General features: G+C 53.2%; 7 protein-coding genes across 7 annotated transcripts; 5 read left to right on the forward strand and 2 right to left on the reverse strand.

Annotated features, from left to right (window-relative positions):
- Positions 1–441: 441 nt before the first annotated feature.
- On the forward strand, positions 442–3,193 carry N0V89_012180 (uncharacterized protein; the record flags this gene model as incomplete). Its single annotated transcript, XM_056220903.1, has 2 exons — positions 442–1,390; positions 1,476–3,193. 2 exons carry the CDS (start codon positions 442–444, stop codon positions 3,191–3,193), a joined length of 2,667 nt encoding a protein of 888 aa, XP_056064890.1.
- Positions 3,194–4,128: 935 nt separating this feature from the next.
- On the forward strand, positions 4,129–6,700 carry N0V89_012181 (uncharacterized protein; the record flags this gene model as incomplete). Its single annotated transcript, XM_056220904.1, has 3 exons — positions 4,129–4,246; positions 4,303–4,460; positions 4,520–6,700. 3 exons carry the CDS (start codon positions 4,129–4,131, stop codon positions 6,698–6,700), a joined length of 2,457 nt encoding a protein of 818 aa, XP_056064891.1.
- A 37-nt stretch (positions 6,701–6,737) lies between these two features.
- N0V89_012182 (uncharacterized protein) lies at positions 6,738–7,326 on the forward strand (the record flags this gene model as incomplete). The annotated part of the gene is made up of 2 exons (XM_056220905.1): positions 6,738–7,159; positions 7,215–7,326. The coding sequence occupies 2 exons, from the start codon at positions 6,738–6,740 to the stop codon at positions 7,324–7,326; spliced, it is 534 nt and encodes a 177-aa protein (XP_056064892.1).
- A 461-nt stretch (positions 7,327–7,787) lies between these two features.
- N0V89_012183 (uncharacterized protein) lies at positions 7,788–10,656 on the reverse strand (the record flags this gene model as incomplete). The annotated part of the gene is made up of 2 exons (XM_056220906.1): positions 7,788–9,731; positions 9,868–10,656. The coding sequence occupies 2 exons, from the start codon at positions 10,654–10,656 to the stop codon at positions 7,788–7,790; spliced, it is 2,733 nt and encodes a 910-aa protein (XP_056064893.1).
- Positions 10,657–11,469: 813 nt separating this feature from the next.
- On the forward strand, positions 11,470–12,576 carry N0V89_012184 (uncharacterized protein; the record flags this gene model as incomplete). The annotated part of the gene is made up of 1 exon (XM_056220907.1): positions 11,470–12,576. One exon carries the CDS (start codon positions 11,470–11,472, stop codon positions 12,574–12,576), a length of 1,107 nt encoding a protein of 368 aa, XP_056064894.1.
- Positions 12,577–16,916: 4,340 nt separating this feature from the next.
- Positions 16,917–20,587, reverse strand: MSH3 (Mismatch repair protein msh3; the record flags this gene model as incomplete). Its single annotated transcript, XM_056220908.1, has 3 exons — positions 16,917–18,488; positions 18,706–18,859; positions 19,074–20,587. The coding sequence occupies 3 exons, from the start codon at positions 20,585–20,587 to the stop codon at positions 16,917–16,919; spliced, it is 3,240 nt and encodes a 1,079-aa protein (XP_056064895.1).
- A 234-nt stretch (positions 20,588–20,821) lies between these two features.
- CDC6 (AAA ATPase) lies at positions 20,822–22,790 on the forward strand (the record flags this gene model as incomplete). Its single annotated transcript, XM_056220909.1, has 2 exons — positions 20,822–20,879; positions 20,935–22,790. The coding sequence occupies 2 exons, from the start codon at positions 20,822–20,824 to the stop codon at positions 22,788–22,790; spliced, it is 1,914 nt and encodes a 637-aa protein (XP_056064896.1).
- Between the last annotated feature and the right edge of the window lie 871 nt (positions 22,791–23,661).

A 23,661-nucleotide genomic window follows, 5' to 3' on the forward strand; every position in this document is an offset into this window, starting at 1 on the left:
CTTGGGGGCCGTGGCATGGCGCTGCATGGGCTTTTGATCTAGAACACGCAAATCCATCAGCCCCCGCCCGCCCTGGGCACAGGACAGGCCGGGCCAGGCCAGGCAGTCGGACTTTGTTGCAGGGCGGCGCAGAGGCCTCCGCCGTGGGCGCGCGTTCTAGATCGACCTGGGGCGCGTCTTCCTGTGCAACTCGACCACTTGCCAGTCGGCCTCCGCTGCCAGCGCCCTAACGCCGCATCCTCTCTGCTCTCTGCTCTCTGATCTCTGATCTCTGATCCCTCGCATCCCCTCGTACCCCGACACGCTGCATTCCGTCCCCGCCTTCCTCCTGCGCTCGCCCACAGCCTGCCTCCAAAGCACACTCGAGCACCAGCTTCTCCTCTTGATCCCTGCAAGGCCTAGGAGCCTCTTCTCGCCCGCCATCCCGGATGGTCTTCCAACATGGGAGACATGGCTCTCGACCCCACCACGGTACCGCCCGATTTAATCCCACGCCCGTCCCTCTGCTTCTCCCAGCCCATGCCTGGCATGGTTGTCCACGGCGGGGACGAGGGCTTCGACGAGGAGTTGCTTCGACACTACAGCCCCGTCGAAAGTAACGCAGCAGAGGCCTTCGTACGCCTCAAGGACGCCCTCCGCAAAGCCGACGTCGAGGCCTTCTGGCACCTGCTCACAGAGGGACTCGCCAACATTACCGGCGCACAGTACGCCTTCGTTTCCAAGCGCATCCTCCAAGATGATAGAGACGTCGCTGTCGAACTCCCGCCCATCGGGGAACCCGGAGCCTGTCTTATGGGAGCTGCCTTTTACGTCAATGATGGCCGCGGGAACAACACCCACATGAAGAACTTCAAGTACCACGCCTACCAGTGTCCGTGCGCTTACATGAAGCACGACAAGATCTTCATCATTCCTGAAAAGCTCAACGACTTCATCATCAACAACCCAAATGAGCTGGTCGTGCCCGGTGAGGCATATCTTGGGATCCCATTGTTCGCTGATGGCAAGTGCTTCGCCCATTTCGGTGTCATGTGGAGTCCGGAAGGAGCCTCGAACCGGCGCTTGAGCTGGGGTTACTTGGAAATGTTATTCCACGGTTTGGAGGATCTCATCCTGCAACGTGTTCTGGAGGGAAAGAGCTTCGCAAAGTCTGCCGAGGTCGTGAAGAAAGAGACAAGGATCGTTCCCCACGAAGCTGTATCAATGGCACAGTCGCTGAAGCCATATGCGCGAAGCCTTTCCCATGAATTGCGGACGCCGATGCAGGGTGTAGTGGGTATGTTGGACGTGATGATGGCAAACATCAAAGAAGTGGCCGAGGACACGCACCACGAGCCCCGAATACGGAAGCTGCTCGACTCCTTGAAACAAAACATCGAGGCTGTACAAGGTCAGTGCACTAGATAACCCTATCTGTCAGCATCGCCGCGATATCGGCATTCTTCATGGCCTCCGATACTGACTTGAACATGCAGACTCTTCCCGACGTGCCGTTGAAGCCGCCGACAACGTCGTGCACGCTTATGACATGAATATGGGGGTACCAGAGACTCCTACAACACCCTTGGATGCCGATTTCTCTCAGGTGAATGTTTTCCTCCGAAATAGCCGGCCAGAAATTCCCATCACTGGCGACACGCTCCCGTTTGCTCAGTACCGAGGCATCAAACGAAAGAGAGAGGAAGTTTTTGCTTGGTCAGGGCAGGTGCGAGTGGCGAGAAGCGCTCGTCGGCGTATACGACATTCCACCTCAGAAGAACCTCTGAGCAGCAACACACGCGCGAGCCAGTGTTCAAAACCAGGAAACACCGTCGAGCCTGTGGAGGAAGTCTGCTCGCATGGCGCCGTCGGAAACCGTTGCGAGGGCGACACCGGTTTGTCGCCCATGTTCGCGTCCGAACATTCGACTGCGCCGGGCTTGCGATATACGAATTTGCGTGAGGTCATTCAGTATGTCATCAACGACGCACTCAAAGTAGGAGGTCGGCCTGATTCTGCCATTGCGGAAGAGACAGAGTTGGGTGAGAAGATCGAAGTACGGACACGGAGCTCCAATGGCGAAGCGCACTCGAAGATGATCGAATGGATGGTATCGTCAGATGTGCCGGACACCATTGTGATCGATGAGAAGGACCTTGCCAAGATGATATCCTGCCTGGCGCTGAACGCTATCAAGTTCACAGAACACGGCTCAATCAGTCTGAAAGCCTCCCTCAGTGTTAACGCCAGGTATATTGTCATTAACGTAAAGGACACTGGCTCTGGGATTCCCGCAGCTTTTTTACCGAATTTGTTCAAACCATTCTCGAGGGAAGACGACTCCACTACGCGCGTCAGCGAAGGGCTCGGCCTCGGGTTAATGGTGGCGAAAGGGCTCGCACGGAAACTTGGGGGCGATCTGTTCTGCCTCAGATCGCACGTTTCAGGTCCGGGAAAGGGCTCAGAATTCGAGATGCGCGTGCCAGTCACCCCTGGTGAAGTTTGTAGCCGCCCTGGTTCACCGTTCGGCTCACCAAGCCCCTCTGTGAAATCCCACTTGTCTTTGGAAACAGGTGTAGTCTCGGCGAACGTCACACACCATCCTAGCACCCCTCCGCCTACATCCGAGCCTTTCCAGCCGATGCCTCGAACGTCCAAAAGCCCCGCGCCCTGCAAGTCTTCGCTTGGACCACATCACCTTGGTTTGCCATCCCCACGCTCTGCGTCACCAGCGCGTCCGCGCGCCATCTCCAAGGGTAGAACCTCTCACCGTAGTGGCCACGACAAGAAGCTCGCGGAGGCATATCCACTCAACTTTCTTGTAGTTGATGACAATCGCATCAACCGGAGTGTGCTACGCCACATGCTGAAAAACCTTGGGTACACCAATGTTCATGAAGCATATGACGGTAATGATGCTGTCCAGCAGATGCGCAACAACGCGCAAAGTCCTTTGCACGAGGCCATCAATGTCGTCCTCATGGACCTCTGGATGCCACGGCTCGACGGGTTCCAGGCCACCGAGATGATCCTAAAGATGGACGCGCTCACCGACAAGCCAATCGTCCTCGCCGTCAGCGCAGACGTAACCGACGCAGCTGTGGATCGTGCTGGCAAGGTCGGCATGAAGGGATTCCTCACGAAACCCTTTGTTATCCGGGATGTGGAGAAATTGATCATGCAGCATTGCGCTCCAGTAAACAGCATACTGTGAATGATGCTCGCGGTAGATCGATTCTCTTCCCGGTCGTTGCGCCTGGTATTAGGATGCACATTTACGATTTGTTTACAGCATATATGAATGGTGGGAGCCCGATTCGGAAGCATTTGCTGGGTGTTGATATGGACGGTTATGAAAGCATAGCGTTGGCGTTTGCACTTTTGGGCGTTCTGATATTGTGGTCTGAGGATATTACTGATACCTTTTGGGAGGAATTGACGACTTGCGTATACGCAAAGGAGGGACGTGAATATCACTATTAATACTAGGTGTGTCGAGAGGTACACTGTTCGATTTTCTCCAGAGCACCCCACGCATATCTCGTCATGTCATCTGTCCCAGCGACCCGCCCATCGGAACTAGAAGTACGACCCTGGCTCCTTATCGTGCCGTTCTGCCCGCCACGCAGTCGCTGTGGCGTATCAGACGTGTGGCGCATGTGGGACTTTCGCGGGGCAGGCGTTCCGAAAACGGCGAGTGCTTCGGAATCCAGCCGTGGCGCTCTTGCAGCGTCCTCTCCAGGCGCATTTAACAGCAGTCCGCTCATCGGGCTGAAAAAGCGAGACCAGGGTACATAGCAAAGCAAAGGCACAAAGACGAACGTTGGCCAACGAATGTAACATGCAGCGTCTTCGCAGCCGTAGCTGGGGGTTACCCGTAATCGACTAGTGTCACGACTCTTGGTTTGGATCGTCGTCCGTGCTCCACCCAGGTGAGGACAGATTGTGATTATTCTCTCGATTTCGTCGCCTCGCCACGCCAGTTGAAGCTCCGTTCTACATAAGCCCGGGCCGCCCTCGTTCATTACGACATCCTCGCCTACGATCACTCTAGGTCAACCGCCCTGCAGCCCGGCCTTGAACCCTCGTTTCCGAGCCCTTCTTGTACACCCCCGCGGCGAGTCATTCGGTAATAGCTGCGCGAAGAGCATGGAGAATGCCTTCACAAGGACGCCTGCTGAGGCGCTGAAGCACTTTGGCGTGACCGAGCAGAAGGGTCTGTCGGAGCAGCAGGTGCAGAGCGCAAGGCAGAAGTACGGGAAAAATGGTACGTCGAGCTGTTGACAACGTACAGGGCAAAAAGTTGCTGATGCACACAAACAGCGCTTCCCGAGGATCCTCCAACACCGATATGGGAGCTCATCCTCGAGCAGTTCAAGGACCAGCTAGTCATCATCTTGCTAGGCAGCGCCGCCGTGAGCTTCGTGCTTGCGCTCTTCGAAGGGGGTGATGATTGGACCGCCTTTGTCGACCCTGCAGTTGTAAGTCGTCGCTCGTCCAAGATAATAACATTGAATGTGTGCCGACTGTCTCTCCATAGATTCTCACTATCCTGATTTTGAACGCCGTCGTTGGCGTATCGCAGGAGACGAGCGCCGAAAAAGCCATTGCCGCCCTTCAAGAGTACTCCGCAAACGAAGCGAAGGTCGTCCGCGATGGAAAGATTACGCGCATAAAGGCTGACGATTTGGTCCCGGGCGATATTATCTCAGTTGCAATTGGCGACAGAATTCCCGCAGACTGCAGGGTATTGTCCATTCAGAGCAACAGCTTCAACATTGATCAATCCATCCTTACTGGCGAGAGTGAGAGCGTATCCAAGGACACCAGGCCCATCAAGGACGAGAGTGCTGTCAAACAGGATCAGATCAACATGCTTTTCTCAGGGACAACCGTCGTTACCGGACATGCCAATGCGCTTGTCGTTCTCACCGGCGCAAACACTGCCATTGGAGACATCCATGAGAGTATCACGTCGCAGATCTCGCAGCCTACGCCTCTAAAAGAGAAGCTGAACGACTTCGGAGACATGTTGGCCAAGGTCATTACGGCTATCTGTGCTCTGGTCTGGCTCATCAACATCCGCAACTTCAATGACCCATCGCACGGCGGTTTCACAAAGGGTGCCATCTACTACCTCAAAATCGCCGTTTCTCTTGGCGTCGCTGCTATCCCCGAAGGTCTTGCTGTCGTCATTACTACCTGTCTCGCTCTTGGAACGCGCAAAATGGCAGCAAGAAACGCCGTTGTCCGAAGCCTTCCCTCTGTGGAGACGCTCGGAAGCTGCAGTGTAATTTGCTCCGACAAGACCGGTACCTTGACTACCAATCAAATGAGCGTCAACAAGATAGTCTTCATCACTGAGGACGGCAAGGGCTTGGAAGAGTTCGATGTCGAGGGAACCAGTTTCGCCCCCGAAGGTCGAATCACCATCCAAGGTCAAAGTCGGGATGATTTAGCTGCCTCGTCCGATACTGTTCGCCAAATATGTGAAGTCACCGCGCTCTGCAACGATTCGGCTATTTCTTTGGACCCCAAGAGCGGACAACATGCCTTGGTTGGTGAACCGACCGAAGGCGCGTTGCGCGTTCTGGTTGAGAAGGTCGGAACACCTGATCGCGAATTCAACGCAACCCGTGCATCTGTCTCTACATCTGAGCGTCTCCATCGCGCGAGCAAATATTATGAAGAACGCTACCCTCGACAAGCGACCTATGAGTTCTCACGCGACCGTAAAAGCATGTCCGTCTTGGTGCAAAACTCCCACTCTCAAAAATTATTGGTCAAGGGAGCCCCAGAATCCATCCTGGATCGATGCACGCACGTCATTGTTGGCGAGAATGGGAAAAAGGTACCACTGAACAAGCAAATGGCAGGCCTACTTGCCAAAGAAGTCGTCGACTATGGTAAGAAAGGATTGCGTATCTTAGCTCTGGCGTCTGTGGACGACATCGGTTCGAACCCTCTCCTGAAGGGCGCCAAGACCACACAAGACTATGCGAAACTGGAGCAGAACATGACTCTGATTGGTCTTGTTGGCATGTTGGATCCTCCACGTCCTGAAGTCCGGGCCTCGATTGCGAAATGCCGCTCAGCTGGTATTCGCGTCATTGTGATTACGGGAGACAACCAAAACACCGCCGAAACTATATGCCGCCAAATCGGTGTTTTTGGTCAGAACGAAGATACCACTGGCAAGAGCTACACCGGTCGCGAGTTCGATGATCTGAATGAGACTGAGAAAATGGAGGCTGCTAAACGAGCTTCTCTCTTCTCTCGTGTCGAACCCACCCACAAGCAGAAACTGGTCGATCTCCTTCAACAGGCTGGCGAAGTCGTTGCCATGACTGGCGACGGCGTCAACGATGCTCCGGCCCTCAAGAAAGCTGACATTGGCGTTGCCATGGGTTCTGGAACCGATGTCGCCAAACTCGCCGCTGATATGGTCTTGGTAGATGATAATTTCGCCACCATCGAGGGTGCCGTTGAGGAAGGTCGGTCCATTTACAACAACACGCAACAGTTCATCAGATATCTCATCTCCTCGAACATTGGCGAAGTTGTTTCCATCTTCCTCACGGCTGCCGCTGGTATGCCCGAAGCACTCATCCCTGTCCAGCTCCTTTGGGTCAACCTCGTTACGGACGGTCTGCCCGCCACTGCACTTTCTTTCAACCCACCGGATCACGATGTCATGAAGAGGCGACCCCCGCAAGCGTGACGAAGCGCTCGTGGACGGCTGGTTATTCTTCCGCTACATGGTCATCGGTACTTACGTTGGAGCAGCAACCGTATTCGGTTACGCCTGGTGGTTCATGTTCAACAGCGCAGGTCCCCAAATCAGCTTCTACCAGCTCAGCCACTTCCACCGCTGCTCCTCGCAATTCCCAGAGATCGGATGCGAGATGTTCGCCAACGAGTCTTCTCGCGCAGCTTCAACAGTCTCGCTGTCCATCCTCGTCGTCATCGAGATGCTGAACGCCATGAATGCCCTTTCGTCATCCGAATCGCTGCTTACTCTGCCGCTCTGGAAAAACATGATGCTCGTGTATGCTATCTGCTTGTCTATGGCGCTCCACTTCGTCCTACTATACGTGCCTTTCCTGCAAGGCCTGTTCAGCGTCGTACCGCTGGATTGGAGTGAGTGGAAGGCTGTTCTCTTGATCAGCGGACCCATCATGTGAGTTTACCCAAGTCGTTTCACTCTTGTACAAAGATTGCTAACACTATATCAGAATCATTGACGAAGGCCTCAAGTTTCTCGAGCGCAAGTTCTACATGCACAAGTCTTCTGACGGCGCTCCACGTTACGAGCAGAACGGCAACGCAAGACCCAAGGCCGAGTGAAGGACTCACATCCTTCCCCTATCGCAGCATCGCGGGCGGGTTTTGCGGCTATTGTATCATACGGGATGGATGGAAATTATTTGGGTAGAATACAGTGTGCTTTAAATCGCAGGTGCATCACCAAGCTTGACATGAAGAAAGCGGGCGAACAGGTCACGTAGCTGACCTGAGGGCGGACCATGAAGTGTTGCATTGGCTGGGGTTTGGAAGATGGAGTGTTAACGCGATTTGCTATAGACATGTACGAAATACTAGCTAGTCAAGTTGAAGTTCGAGTTCATGATATTTGTATTGTCGTTGCTGACTACTATGGTAGATAAAAGTGTTTTCACGCCGGGCAAGTACAGCACTAGACAATCCTTCCAAGATTCCACGCGGCGTGTTGCCAACAGAAGCGAGCCGTCGCCAAATGCACCTACCGAAAAAGCTCAGTAGCAGCGGCACGACCTATAAGATCACGACTATGACTCCTCATCGCTACTGCTACTGCTACTCCCCTGGCTGCTCTCATCCTCGCTGTCCTCGTCCAGTGCAGAAGGAAGCTTTTTCTGGTTCAAGCTCCCTAGATCCCCAGTCTTGAACGTGGACGGCTTGGACTTGACTGGCGGTACTCCTTTGGATTGTCCGCGGGTGTTGTTCAGCATGGCTTTCAAGGATGTGTACACCGTCGCATTTCGCGGGCCGCGTCTGAGAAGTGCAGGCTGCGACGCTGAGGGAGGGCGCAGGTTGGTCTGGCTTGAACGCGTGAGCGGCTGGGATGCTGAGGTGAACCATGCATTAATCCCGCCGTTAGACTGTGCTGACCGCGGGGGCGGTTGTAACGCCGGTACCTGCGTTGATGAGGACTGAGTGTCAGGGACCACAGAGGCTCGCGACGGCTGGGCGGAAGTAGGGGCCTCTGGAGGCGCTGGAGAAGGAGTCGAATACACGTCCACCCTGTCAACATCACGCTCCTCGTCTGACTCTGGATCGCTCTTTGAGTCGTTGGTGTCGTGGGCCAGGGCATCATCCCCGTCGAGGATGGTACTGACCGGGGATTGGGAACGAGATGACGCTCTAGACGCACCCGACTCGGCATCACTTTCAAGTCGATGAAGTGAAGGTGACCGCGTTAGCCACTGGGCTGGTTCTCGCAGCGCGATTGGAGATGACCGGATCGAGTTTGGCCTACTTGTAGATCTGGACTTGGTCTCGTCATCGCTTTCCGAGGGGTTCAGAGGATCATCTGCCTCGTTGCGCTCATCTGCCTCGTTGCGCTCATCTGCCTCGTTGTGCTCATCTGCCTCGTTCCGCTCTTCTGTACCTAGTAATTCTTCAACGGCCTGCCCATCTGCCATGTTCGCCTCATCTTCGCTCGTGGTAGAGTCGTTTCGTTTCCACACAGACGATCCACCATTGAGATAATAGTCAGCACCTAGTTCTGGCGATGACCGCGTATCCTTCCTAGGACAAGGAGCAGCGTCCTCTTCGTGCGGCTTTCCCTCAGATTTGGTATCTCGCACAAGCTCCAGCGATGGCGAGCGTGGCGCTGCTCGAGACGATTCTTGAGGTGCCTCGATTGCAGCTGTATCGGCGTTTCTAACACCATTGCTTTCTGAATTATCCGATCTCTGTCCATTAGGAGCTTCCACCATTTGCAATCGAAGCGGTTCATTAGGGGCAGGACTACTCTTCTCAAGAGCATCGTGCTTAGTTTGTGGGAGTCTAAAACTGGGATAGTCACTATCGACTTCAACCACCTTGTCTTGGTCAACCGCTAAAGTGTCGTTACCCGAACCTCCATGCGCAAGGCATAGTGATGATGACCGGAGCGGTTCGTCTGTGAGTACTTCGCCAATAGGATCGTCACTATGAGTTGCCCGACGGATCTCAATAGCGGAAGCACGTGAATTCTGTGACAAGGTTCTGACCGTTGGATGATCCTGAACGGACAAAGGTGATCCGGATAATTGTTGGCTAGACTCGCCATGCTCAGATACATTTCGATCCGCTTGCAGCAGTGCATCGGCATTGAAAGCACTTTTTCTTCTGCTCCTTGGCGACGCGTACTTCTCTTTTTCCGTCCGTCTGTGGTTCTGAGGTGTCTCCTGAACAACAAGACTGCTGCCGGCATGAGGGCTATTCGAAGATTGTTCGTCGTACTCGATGAGGCGTCGCACCATGTCATTCTTGTTCCGATGGCCTCTTTGCTGTGGTGTCATACCACGCAGAAGAAGTAGCTCCGCAAGCTGGGTTTTTCTCAGACTGGCGTACGATGTAGGCGTGTTGGGTCCAGTCGAAGTTCTCGTAGAGTCATTAACGCCAGTTGGGAGCTTTGCCTTGACCCTGCACGCTTCGATGCTGCTTCTACTTGCGGATGTCGATTGATTCGTCACGGGTTCACTAGGTTTCTGACTGGATTGTCCCTGTTGATCATTTCTCAGTTTCGAGAACGACCTTGGATAGGAAGAACGAGGGATCGCTACCATGAGTAACGGCACTCGGTGGTGCGCGTTGTTTTCTGGAGGGGGAAACAAGAGGGAAATAAGGAACAGTACTAACCTGAGGTTGAGTTGTAGGTCCCTTGGGGGTGGTGATGACCATATCGTACGAGTGGTGCGCCGGCTTCTTCAAGCGACCTGGTGATCTGGCTGTGCCCCCAGGTACATCGTGAGAGGGCGATGCACCGAGCTCGGGAGACTCCGACTTTATGTACTTGGTGAACTCGGGCTGCTCATGGCGAAATGCCCTCACCAGAGTCACAGAGCCACCCGTGTGGGACCTTTGTACCCGACGCCTGCTTTGGAGAGACGCCTGGCCTATTGTGCTGCGCATGCCTGCACCGTTGTCGTCGTCGTCTTCGGATTCGACTGAGTGTATGGGTCCGTCGGCAGCGGCATCCATGTCCATAGCGTGCGCAGATGGTGGCTCTTGCCGCGCCCGCTTGTTTGCGTCGTCGTCGCTCGCTTCCCTGGGACGTTTGTGGGGGTTCGGGCGCAGGTTGGTATCGGGTGGCATGGAGAAGAGGCGGTTCGCGAAGCTTGGTACGACCTGCACGACGCGGTCCTGGACGGCCTCGTCGCTGAAGATGGAGCCGACGGTGTCGCTCAGGTCGAGATCGCAGTCGCGGCCATCCTGCAGCTTCTTGATGGTGAAGAAGGCGGCGTGCTGGGGCGCGAGGTAGTTGTTCTTGTACCGGTCCTCGACTTTGCGCCATACCTGCTCGAAGCTGTCTGCGGCGTCGACGGGGAGCGCAAAGACGCGCTGCTGGAAGGCAGCCAGCGCGTCAGCCTGGTACGGGCCCGAGGCATTGTCGGCCGTCAGAGGCAGCACCTTGACCGTCAGTCGCATCGTGGCGTGGGCCGGCGACTGTGCGACTGTCGAGTTGCGGGCGATGCGGCGTCTGTCCAAAGTTTTTGTGGGGCAGGCGCGTCTTGCTAGCGCCGCTCGGGCCCTCGCCATCTGCCCCGCCGCTGGGACTGCCCTCTATCTGCTTACTAGCTAGCTTGGTGAAGGTGAAGGTGAAGGTGAAGGCGAGGGTGAGGATGACAGTGCGAGTGGATACGCCTTACTCGTGCCATTGTGCATGCACATCACCGCTAGACCATCTGGGTCTGGCGCAGATGCTCTTCTCCTGCTCACCAGGTCACCCTCACTGCAGGGTCACCTACACCGCGGTCCGCTGCACCCTGTTCCGACTGCCTGGCTCTGGAGTGAATCGCTCAGGCAATGACCGGCCGCTAGCCTTGATCTAAGCACTAACAGACAGCGACTGATACCCTCTCCCACTTCACCATTGCCTCCCGCAGCTAGTCGCCTTCCCAAACCACCAACTCGAGTGCCGTCAAAACGGCCGCTTCGCAATGGCGAGCAAGAACAAGCGCAAGGCATGCGAAACTTCCCTCGTTGCCGCACGATACTAATGCGTTGTCAAAGAGGGTCTCGTCTCCGTCCCCCGCATATGCATCGCCGAAACGCAAACGCGCAGCATTAACACCAGCTAGCCTGCCAATTAGCGAAGACTGGTCGTTCAGACTAAAGGTACTTTCGTCTGACGCGGATCTCGACGACGACGTCCTCCGGGATGCAGTCCAAGGTCTGGTGCGCATCTGCTTCCCTGAAGGCGTCCTAGATGAGCTCGGTATTGACATCGTGGCCGCGCATATGGTTCAGAACGGTGCCTCTCTACACAACATCGATAGAACCAAAGCAATGTTCAACCAAGTTATGATTCATCGCATGGCTGAGATGATTGCGCCCTATGTCGACACTCCCCAGAAACTGGACCATGGGATAGCTGCTGTTATATCTGCAGCAAAACGCCTACACGGACCAGCTCCTAAGCCGCAGGACGAAGATCCCGGCTCCGAAGCGGCTGAAGGTGCCTTCGAAGATGATATAGAACATTCTGTCACACGGGAAGACTCCCCTCAGGAAGAGGCCTCGGCGCCCACGAGATCTTTCAAGAAGAAGCTAGACCGCAAATCGAGCAAGAAACAGTGTGCTCAAACGCCGGGTGCAGCTGCCGACATACCTACAGCCAGAGTCCGAGAACAACGGCTTGTCGAAGTTCCCGGCGGCACCGCAGAGGATTACGAAGGCCACAACAAGATAGACAAAAAGGTCTCAAAATCATGGCGTTGGGACGTTGAGCAAGAAACTGTATCTAATGCAGACACCTCGAACCTATTCAGAACGACGGGTGACTTGTTCGCATACCACGCACTACCAATCGTCCGCCGAGAATCTGGGCCTTCTACGAAGAGGAGATTTCTTAGGATGAAAATCGAGGCCATGCTATCCGATATGACACCCGCAGAATATCACCTATGGCTAAGTAGTCGGGACAAGCTATGGGCTGGAGATTTAACGATGCTGCAACGGTTCGTTCCAGGGGAAAGTTCCACCACAAGAGGTTTCGCACGTGCCACTCCGGCGCCATGCACCCATGGACGCCTCCGAGAGGAACGTCAAGATGCAGAACCTCAGGAAACTCTGCGAGAAGCTAGTTCAAGCAATTCGGCCGTGATGACCAAAACTGGTCATCCACCACAGATCAAGAAAGAAGTTGCAGGGGACAGCAGTGAAATGACACGCGACACCTTACATGGATCACGTGAGGAACCTGGGACATCACCTCACATATGCCCTGCCATCAGTGATCCTGCCGCTGAAGAGCCTCGATTGGTACGTCCCAGCTCTGGTAGCACTGTGCTCAAACAACCGCTAACGACACTTAGGCATCTGAACAGTGCCTCAAGACGCCTTTGATGGATATACTTTGGGGTTCTGACCCTTTTGGGAAAATGGACGCCAATATCGTGGTAGACAAGATCATGCATACCCTGAATAGACGCGTAAAGGTGGGAGTGAGTATACGCCTACCTAAACATGCCCCTAGAGGCTGACGGTCCTTAGTCTATTGCTGTTCCGCAACTCGACGGCGGCATGTGCGCCTTGTCGAAGAAACGGGTCGAAAACCACATACGTGATCTCTTTCCTCCTAGGCGTCAACACCGCTTGCAGTGGCGTTGTAATGAGATTCTCTCCAGATTAGAGGAAAGGCTTGTACCCTGGGCAGTAGCCTGTCCTGCGTCTTTCCCTGAGCTGAATACTTACGCCATCCATTTTACCCATACTATGGCTATTGTCACGCCAGTGACGGATCTGATTCACGTAACAGATGCAGAACTGTCATGGGAGGTTCGGGGTACAGCAAGAGCTTGTATTGAGCAGAATCTGAGGGCTCGAGGCTTACACTTGGTATGTTGCGGTATTTTATTCACTTAGCCAGGTCTAACCGACTTAGGATCATTACACTAATCGTAGATCGCTATCTGCACAGGTGCGATCAATTCTCGAAGAATACGACAGACAGTGCGCTTCGACGTGGTCTAATTGAAAGAGTCTTGCGAGGTGTAGCATTCACACATAAGGACAAGTTTCCAGAGCTACAGTCATCCTCTTTGGTGCAAAATTGGGAGCGTTTGACTGGCCTCCAGTGGTAGAGTCAAATGAGTCCCATCTTATGTGTGCAAGTGCTTTGATCATGTAGGCTCGGTTTTGGCCGGGCTAATTGGCGAGCGGCCAATCATGTATATGAAAAGGAGTTTACTGCATATACAGTCCTTAAATGTAGTGCTCACCTTACTGTGCTCACACTCGCAATCTCACCCTCAAAACCCATAGATTCCGTAAATGCAAGGTGGGACCGCGTCCTTCACCGAAAGATGAACTACCATAGGTTTCGGATGAGGGATAAGTCCTCCCGCAAGACCCTCTCGTCCCTATTGTTCTTCCTCAGACCCTCGTTGATAGTTTATCGAGAGGATGAGACCGGTTTAACCTGATCCAATATTGACAAAGGCATGAGTAAGATGTTAGCCATGGCACACTTTGATAGAGATCCCGATTCATTGTCGGAAGAGATGTGAATTAAGATGTACTAAGATATTTTAGTACATCAAGCTGAGCAGAAATTTCGAGCTACAACACGCTACATACGATTATACCTACTCTGGGATTACCTGCATCGCGAGCCTATATGTCCTCAAGTCCTTGATCCCTCATCATCTCTAAGAGAGACTAAACTCCTCCATCTCCACACAGCACCCTTTCCATTCAGGAACCACCTCTCCTTCCAAAAAAACCCTGAAGATAGCATACCCCAACGACCTTATATCGCCGCGAAATCCCCGTCGATCTCACCACAAACGGCACCCTAGCACCTACAAAAACACAGCACATATCACCCCGCCGCATAGCCGCTGGGCCAAGGCCAAACAACCCACCGCCTGTAACATAGAACCGACGACCGTGACAGGCTTGTCGAGCCTGAACGGAAAAGTGCCGTTCGTCGCCGTTGGCTGTCTGAATTTCGCTCTTCTTCCACGTATTATGCTAAGCAATCTCGCTGTTGAGCTTGGGCTGAGCTTTGAGGAGCAAATCGATGCGAAGTTGGACAGGTGCGTGGCGATGTTGTGGGCAGGCGGGCTTGCGGAGCTTGTCAAGCCCAGCGGTGATGGTGAGGCTAAATGCTTCCAGGGCTGTTGCGTACAGGGTGTTGGGAGGCTGAGATGACTTTGGCATGGTCCAAGCAGCCTCGGTGGGATTGATGATTCGGTCGTCTTGTTTGGCCTCGTTGGTCGACTTCCTGTCATATGCTTCACGATATATGACTTCTGAGTTCACATCAACACGTGCTAGAGTGAAGCCTCGTACGTGAAGAAAGCTCTCGGAGACCGGCGTTTCGGTGAGTCGGTCTAGATGGGATGGTCTGGCGATATATCCATGGCGTGTCTCAGGAAACAGTGAGGCATCATATTAATGTCCCTGGTCAAGGAAGAGAGAAAGAATAACGGCCGTATTTCCTCTGTCCCGACGTAGGATCCAGGAGGGGAAGTTGCTCACCAGTGTCTCCTCAGTCTGCTCTGCAGCAGAGAGAAGTAGCAGTGAGCCCACTCGCTCTAATAACGTAGTTGCAACGCAACGGTTGAGTTCCTCCTTAGTGATTTTGTAAACAGCCTTGACAATCGTGCTTTTAGTTTCCGACAATGAAGCGGACGGATGGCCGAGAAAAGCGTAGACATGGTCGCGACCGTCTGTGGCGTCGAATCGAGCCCCCGTCAGCAATTCATTGAATAGGTCTTTTCTGAGTCTGTGGTGGGGACTCCATGATGTTGCGTTGCCGTAGTTGCACCAAAAAAAAACGTTGAAGGCATCGATTGTCCGCCCTATACGCAGAATGACAGGGACGGCCGACAAGTCCGGTCGTCGATGCTCTATTAGTATGAATTGGATCATATCACTCCAGGGGATCGAATATTTGCCATATAGCACTACAGCAGTCGCTGCCAACCCGACTTCCTGTATGATCCAAACACGAGAGAATCAGGTTTGGAAAAACAGTCACTGTAAGGGGAAGGGTCGGTGATCGGATGTTTCAAATGAAGCAGGGGAACATTGTCAATGTGGCCATGAATTTCCATACCAGTCTCAAAGTGTCGGTTCGTTTCCTTGATGAAATCAAAAGCATCCTCAGCATCACCGTGACCGTCGACTCCTAGACAGATTAGGGCTCTACTCGCTCGTTCTTAGACGAGCGCCATTTGGTTTACTTGGTGTGCCTTTTCCGCAAGAATCCGTTGGTTAATGCATACCGTATCGGCCCAGATATTTTGTTCGAGGCTTTGATGACGTATTCGGTAGAGCGCATCGTTCAGACTGGGGGTAATGAACAGCACTTGACCATCGCATTCGAGAGGTATAGATCCGTGTGGGCTGCCCCAAACATAGGAGATAGCCTCATACACAGGTGGATTATCGAGATCTTCTGCATACAGCTCGCAACATAGCGGTTCTCTATCGCTGCCTGGCTTGAGCCTCATGAGTCTGAACCACTTTCCAACAGGTAAAGGCTCATAGGTGTAAGGTGATATAGGATGTGAAATACTCATGGTGTGCATCCTGAAAGAATGGATATAGGGAAGTTGTTCCATCAGCATGATAAGCAAGGAATTGTTACGTGTTTCCTCTTCGCTGTGTCGGGCCAAATGCAGCGTTGGTACAGCTCTCCGCAAATGAGGTTAGGGAGACCCCGCTTTCACCGGTCGACCTCTGCCACAGAAATCCTCCAAAAAGGAGTTAAAAGTCCCTGGACATGGCTTTACTACGGTAATCTTCAATGCGTTGTACAACAAAACAGTGAAGAATGTCACGAGGGAAAGAGATACGGCCGGCGAAAACAGTACTCCAGTGCCCCTCGTATGTAGAGTACGGCTTAGAAGCAGGCATCTTTCAACCCGGCCAGTCCAGATCTCGATCGTCAATGGCGAGCACGATGCAGACTGAGAACGAGAAGGCATCAGAAGTGATAGGGACAAGTGATATGTAGGACCAAGTGAGGCAAGTATGATTGAGGGACTTGTGAGGGAGGGAGATGAGATGAATTAGTGGAGGAGAGGTGTGTGTGCATCACTGAAGTAACATCCGCTTATACGATTCTGGGTACATAGGTAAGCGCGATGATCATTCGGGAGCAGTCACTCGTTACTCCCGTTGACAAGAGTGCCTCAAACGCGTGTTCCTGACACGCTTAGTGAATGATTATGGGACAAGAATATGTTCGCTCGTCCCTCTGGACGTACTATGATGGCGCGACTCTATCATGGAATCGCGCAGCCTAGTCCCTTTGGTGCAGATGCGAGTTTTATTTTTTTTTCCTTTTCCGTGTCAGAATAGGATCCAATTTCTTCTCCTCATTGAATCATCAGCCAAGACTTGCGCTCTCCCACTGCAGCTTGCATGGATTCAATCGTAATAAACATTCTGCATTCATCGCGGTAGCAACCATACGGGCTCAAAGCATGCACAGGCTGATTGACAGCGATCGCACGTGATGTAGTGTCGCTTAATACCTCTCCTCAATGTAGACGAGATGCGATTATTTTCGATGCGATGCTCAGTCTGTCGTCACTGTTCTGTTATAGTTGGTCGATCCCCTCGACGAGTTTCTCCAAGTCCGCCTTATCACCATCCGTCAATACCCCTTTGACCATGCGAGACCTACGCCACAAAATTAGTATCGGTTGAGACATCAAGTCTCATGTGACTCACATGTTGCCGAGTTTACATGCTGCCATCACCTCCTCCAGCTCCCGACTCTTTCCTTCTGCCACCTCAATGACCTTTTCCGGTACTTTCGCTAGCCTGGCAACATTTAAACCGTAGGATCGATGGCTGGTTCCTTCTGCCGCCTCATATAAGAAGACGACTTCCTTGCCACCGTCTCTCTCTTCGAACCGCATGTGCACATTCTGCAACTCTCGATTATCAAAGCGGCCTTGAAGCTTCGCCAAATGTTGATAATGCGTTATAAACAGGGTGAGAGCTTGCAGATCTCGTACCACATAGTCGAGAACGGCTTCAGCGATCGCAACACCGTCGAAAGTCGAGGTGCCGCGGCCAAGTTCATCCAAGATGATCAAAGAGCGAGGAGTAGCGGCTTTAAGAATATCGGATGTCTCATTCAGCTCAACCATGAATGTGCTCTCGCCTTTCATCATATTGTCAGAAGCTCCCATGCGAGTAAGGACCGCGTCGAGCATGCCCAAACGGGCCTCCGCGGCAGGAACATATGAGCCTATCTGACCCATTATGCATATCAAAGCAATTGAGCGAACGTACGATGACTTGCCTCCCATATTGGGACCTGTTACTAGGAGACCGCGGGTGGATTTGTGGGATAGATTGACATCGTTCGGAACGTAATTGTCGAGAAGGAGTTGCTCAACCATGGGGTGTCGGCCATCAGTGACAAATAGCTCGATGTCATCAGTGAAGGTTGGTTTTACGTACCCTTGCTGCGAGGCGAGGGTTGCTAGGGAAAGGAGGGCATCGAGGGTTGCGAGCGCTTGGATACAGTCCCGTAAGTCCTGGTACTTGGCGGAAATATCTTCGAGAAAGCCCTTAAACGCTGTATCGCATGCAGCTGCCAGAGATTCCTTATATTGGTCACGCTGTTGGATCATACGCTTGACCTCTGGTGTATGGAAACGCATGACAGCTTTAGTGGAAGATATTTGCTGCCAAGAAGCTGGGACTCTCTTTTCCTGGGGAGACTTTCTCTTAACTTCGATCAGATACTCGATACCACTCACGGTAACGTAAGTAACCTGCCCAGTACCTATCTTAGCTGCCGCCTCCTCCCTGTATCTGTTAAGATCATCTTCTACAGAAGCGATGCTGAGCTTGTAGTCGTTGATGTCCTCTGCTTCGTGTTCTTCTCGGAAGAAGGCGTACTTGTCGCCGTCTCTCGCAGCTTGTGCGTTGATCTTCTCCAGGAAGTTGTTCACATCTCTGTAGATCCGAGGTATACTCGAGACAGCGTCAGATAGCAGAGACGATTTGAAGCCAGTATCGCTGGCAGAACTGACGTTTACATATTCGCTAGAGATGTCTTGGAGTATCTGGAGCGCAACAAGAACCTCCGATCGTGAACTTTTCTGATAATAGATGCGCAGCAAGACCTTCTCTAGATCCGATTTGATCTTTCCAAGCACAAATGTGAGCTTATCGACTGGTCTAGTGTTATGCCCTTCTTTGAGCTCTTCTACGGCGGCTATGCGTTCCTCAAGGCATGTTTTGTTGATCAGTGGACGACCGATCCACTTTCGGAGCAGTCGCTGTAAAGAAAGATTAGCTCTTCTGCACGTTGAGGTTGGTTTAACGTAACACTCTGGGCACCATGCATTACCACAGCATCGCAGGACTAGGTCGAAATTCCGGATACCGTGTCACTCATCCTGGGGTAAAACACGGTGCCGAAAATGTGAACACTGTAGAAATGCACAGGCTATGATCTGAGCTTTCGGAGGTGGGATCGCAAGTATAATGACTCACCTGACCGAATCGTGTTTTTGTACGATCCATAGTCCAGAAAAGGCTGCCTTTGCTGGTGTTGTCGGTCTGATTTTGATAAATCTCTAGGCTGGTCAAGGTGTTGCCGTTCAAAAGCATGTACGATCGAGCGCTGAAGGGCTGGAAATACTTTGTCCTATGCACTCAGAGACGAAGTCAGCGTGGTTCAGGGGAACGAAGGTAGTTGCCTCAAGAGGGTAGTAGCATCCACGGGGATTAAGTGTACGTTGCAAGGTCAAAACACATTTTGCTGTTTTGCTCCAAATCGTGTAAGAAAGAGGCGAGTGACATAAACCACTGACCAACGACTGGACGAAAGGCTATTCCACATCATACTGGGCAATACGTACAGATCGAAAACATGCTCCAAACCGTAATCTGTTAGATATGTAATCATGGCCGACAGACATATAGTGACATGCTCGGATAATTGATGGACTTTATCGAGGATGGTACTTTGTTCGTTAGATGATTTCATCTTTTCGGCGTAGAAATTCGAGATGTGACTGTAAGATTGGGCCGCCATTGTCTTGGGCTTTTCGACCCTTTCCACGCGGGCCTTGTCTCCGAACACGTTGGTCTTGCTTGCGGAGAGATGCTGGACAAGCTTCTCGGAGGCCTTGGATAAAGACCCAACGATCAAGAACTCTGCAGGGGCGATATGCAGAAGGCGAGTTTCGATTTCGCTTCTCATAAAGCCATCCTCAAAATCATCATATATTATGTCACCAGTAGCAGGCTGTACGGCGACAAAGCCAACATGCACTTTCTCGTCGTTATCCCCGCCTTTCGCATTCGTCTCGGTGACGCAGAGCAGATAGCCAGTCGACTGCGCGCCAGAAGCTGCATCCTGATTGAGTCCCTCTATATCGTCGACATACGTCCCTTTGGTGTAGAGGTTTGTGAGCCTTCGCACGAAGGGAGCATTCCTGTTGTCACCAGCGGCTTTCAAAGCTGCGGTCTCAAGCTGACGGACGATGCCAACCTTGTGATTGGCCTGCACTAACCTTTTCACATGCACTTGCAGTCGATGTACCGGGAAGCTTGCAGATGCAAACCGGTTCAAATGGGCCTCTGATGCATTTTCGTCGTATCGGAACTTTCCAGGTATACAGACGATGCCCAATTCCTTCGCTGCGATGCGTGCATCCTCTCCATAAATCTGAAATTTGTAGCCGACCTCATACACAATGATTGTGTCCAAATGCTTCCGCTTGATTTCAAGGTACTGCATCTCCATGGGCGTGAGCTTTCCTGGCTTCTTCGAACCCTTTTTTGTTGGTCTGGCAGCAGGCTTCAACGCTTCATCGTCTGGTCCGTCGTCCTCCGCATCTTCAGCTACTTCTCCGTCGGAGTGGTCGGGTCTATACCGTCGCTTCAGCTCCGCGAAGCTGTCAGGACGTCCAAGCTTCTGTATGAACTTTTTATGCAATGCCGCTCGTCGCTTCTGTGCCGCTGGACTATCATCGTCACCATCATTGATGTCGTTGTTCTCGTCTGCGACAACCGGAGACGAAGAGAAGCAGTATTTGGATGTGCGGTCAACTATGCGAGATTTGTTAAGCCCAGAGGCAGAGGCTTGAGCGAGAGTGTGCCGCGTCTCATCCAGTCGTGCCCGCTTCGGCGAGACTGCTGCCTCCTCCGCTTCGTCATCCGCCTGGTCTATAGCGCGTTTTCGACTGGGTGAAGCTTCAGTAGCAGCAGCAAGCATGGAGACATCGTCGCCGCTGGGGGCCGTCACTTGGTTTGCCGGTGGCGACGCTGCAGCTTTTGGTGGTTTGGCCGAAAAGAAGGCGGAGATCGACTGTTGTTTGGTTTTCTGCGACGACGAGGACGACGGGAAGGGGCTGCTTTGGGGTGCCATTGGGCCGACGTATCGGGGCCCTTCGACTTCGACTGCGTAGGCAAAGATGTCGTGGATCTTCGACGCGTCGACGTGGTGGGAACGCGAACGGAGTCACGCTTGGCTACCTTGGGACTAGTGAGCACTTTACGCGTGCATCAGCAGCCGACGCGTCGACGCGCTCCTCCCCATCTCTATCCCACAACTTCCACACCACTCAGTGTTCCTTCCCGTTGCACCTCGTCGCTTCTCAATATGCCCGCTACTATCCTCGGCAAGAGAACGCGCAGTTCTGCCACCGCAGATGCATCAGGTAAGCGGTTCCTGTCGCTCTTGCCCGCCAACGTGTATTAACGGCTTGCTTGCAGAGACACCAACCACAGCGTCGACACGCGCAAAAAGACGGACACAGTTCGTAATACTGGACGAGGGCGAAAATGACAACCCGTTTGTCACCCCGAGCAAGAAGAGCGGCCGCAATGGCGATGCGATGGACCTGGATGCGCCAGGGGAGCAGTCTACCGGAAAGCGCAGAACAAGGGCTGCCGCAACGACACCTGCCAAACACGGCGCACACAATACGCGCATACCACTGTCACCCACCAAAGTTAATTCGCCAACAAAGGCAGCTGCGAGATGTCCAGAAAAGCCCGCTGCGACTCCATCAACACCCCGACACCGAGACGCCCTCGCTGGCAAGGTCGCCGTAACCCCAAGACATCGACTGATTGCTGCTGGACGCCCACGAACGCCTCACACGCCTACTAGTACTCCTCGGAACGCTGCGCTTACCGTCTACAATGATGCTCGTCAGCTGTTCGTCAGGAGTTCAGCGCCTAGTGCGCTCTTCGGTCGCGAGACAGAACGACATGAGCTCCATTCATTCATCTCCACGCGCGCCAAAAGCAAGTCGTCAGGCTGTATGTACATTTCCGGCCCGCCCGGAACTGGCAAAAGCGCCTTCGTGAACGATGTCTGCGGCGAAATTACCACGAACAAGCGCATCAAGTCCGGCTACATCAATTGCATGAGTGTGAAGAGTGCAGTTGACTTGTTCCGAACCTTGCTCGAGGAGTTTGTAGACATCACGCAGATCGAGGAAGGCGAGGAGATGAATACTCTAGAGAAGATCTTCATGCAGCGCGATACGTCGTACGTGGTGACACTTGACGAAGTGGACCACCTTTTGGAGCTCGACACCGACCTACTCTACAACATATTCGAGTGGTCGCTGGAGGATGCATCAAGTCTGGTTCTTATCGGAATTGCCAATGCTCTAGACTTCACAGACCGGTTCTTGCCTCGCCTAAAGGCTCGAGGTCTCAAGCCCCATCTATTACCGTTTCTCCCCTACACCGCGACACAAATCTCTTCCGTCATTACGTCAAAACTCAAATCGCTTGTCTCTGATGAAGCCGACTTGGTCCCTTTTCTCCACCCCACTGCAATCATGTTTCTCTCCAAGAAGGTTGCATCACAGACGGGCGACCTACGCAAGGCGTTTGACATATGTCGACGAGCCATCGATTTAATCGAAGCAGACACGCGCGACCAACACGCGAGAGAGATCGACGAGATCACACCAGCACCGACTCCTTCGCCATCTAAAACGCCATTAGTGGAGAATAGGAACTTATCATCGCCCGCCGTTCGATCACCTACAAAAGCCATGGCCAAAAGCGCATTGGCTCAGCTCACTGCACTGAACGCTCCGAGGGCTACGATCGCACACATGGCTCGTATCACCGCAACAGTATTCAGCAATGGCACCTCCCAACGTCTGAAAAATCTGAACCTCCAGCAAAAGGCCGTCTTGTGTTCCCTCTCCGCCTTGGAGAAAAGGAAGCGTGTTTCGGCAGCAGAGAACGTTTTCGACACTCCGTCCAAGGCTCATAGCACAGCGCCCACCATCAAAGAGCTTTTCGAAGCCTACACAGCTGTGTGCAAGCGCGAGCAGAAGCTTCACCCGCTCACGAGCACCGAGTTCCGGGATATCGTGGGCAGCCTCGAAACTCTTTCACTAGTCTCGGCAGTAGAGGGGAGGGCTGGATCGCTTGTTGCTGTGAACACCCCCAGCAGGAAAAGCAAAGGCGGTTTCGGCGGGGCTTCTGTGGATGATCGGAGGGTTGCAAGTTGTCTAGATGTGAAGGAGATATCGGAATGTCTTGTCGGACCGGCTAGAGATATTCTCAAGGGTATATTTAGTGATGGAGAGGCCCTTTGATAGTTTTGTGGACGGGATTGTGGCGAGGGAGCTTGGTTCTACGGCATAGCGCGGCGTCTTTTGGGATTCTTGGGGTCTGTTGCATAGTGTTGCATAGCGTGGTTCATCTTGGATGTTTTCATCGTTGATTGAGTGTACAACGTAGAGTCTGGGTAGACAGCGCCTCTTGACGATGATGCATCAAGCGTTGCTTTATTGAATGCGAACCTAGTCTACTTTCAACATGTCGTACCTGGAGCTAAAGGTTCACGTGTTGGTAAAGCGGCGCGGGAAGCCAACGCCGTCACTCGCCTCGGTTCCAAGGCGGGAGCCCTGTAGGAAGGCTGTCCCATGTGGCTGGGTTCTTGCATTGCCCTGGGCACCTTGCCCTCTCTGCCTGTGCTCTTGTCTGCACCTCAGCCGCTCGTTTGGCGCCGCTCAACCTGCGACGCTCTGTCAATATTGTTCTAGCTGACGGTGCAGCGACTTGCTGCCTCCTCCCTTCCCGTCCCATCGCCCTCGGCCCCACCATCGATCGTCCCGCGAATCACAAGCCGATCGCACCATCTCCGCGCCTGCACTGGGGGTTGCTGCCAGCGCAACAATGTGTCTTGTCAAAGTGCGACAGGATGAAGACGTCGTTGTGCCATACCGTGTACCACGCGAGCGCTCTCCGCGTCGGCGTGAATCAGTGCGCCGTGTCTCGCGCATCTCGCAGGAGGTAGTGCGCGAATCGCCTCGTCCCAGCTCCAGCTACCTCACTGTTCCTGCGCCCAGGCCTATGCCCATTCCCGCTCCTCAGCCTGTGCCCGTGTTTTTCGAGCCGCCTCCCGCCCCGCTGCCACCTCCGCCGCCTTCAGTATCGCATCATTCGGCGCACTATGTCGAGGTC

Source organism: Didymosphaeria variabile (assembly GCF_027946475.1).
Source record: "Didymosphaeria variabile strain IMI 356815 chromosome Unknown scaffold_10, whole genome shotgun sequence".
NCBI lineage: Eukaryota > Fungi > Ascomycota > Dothideomycetes > Pleosporales > Didymosphaeriaceae > Didymosphaeria > Didymosphaeria variabile.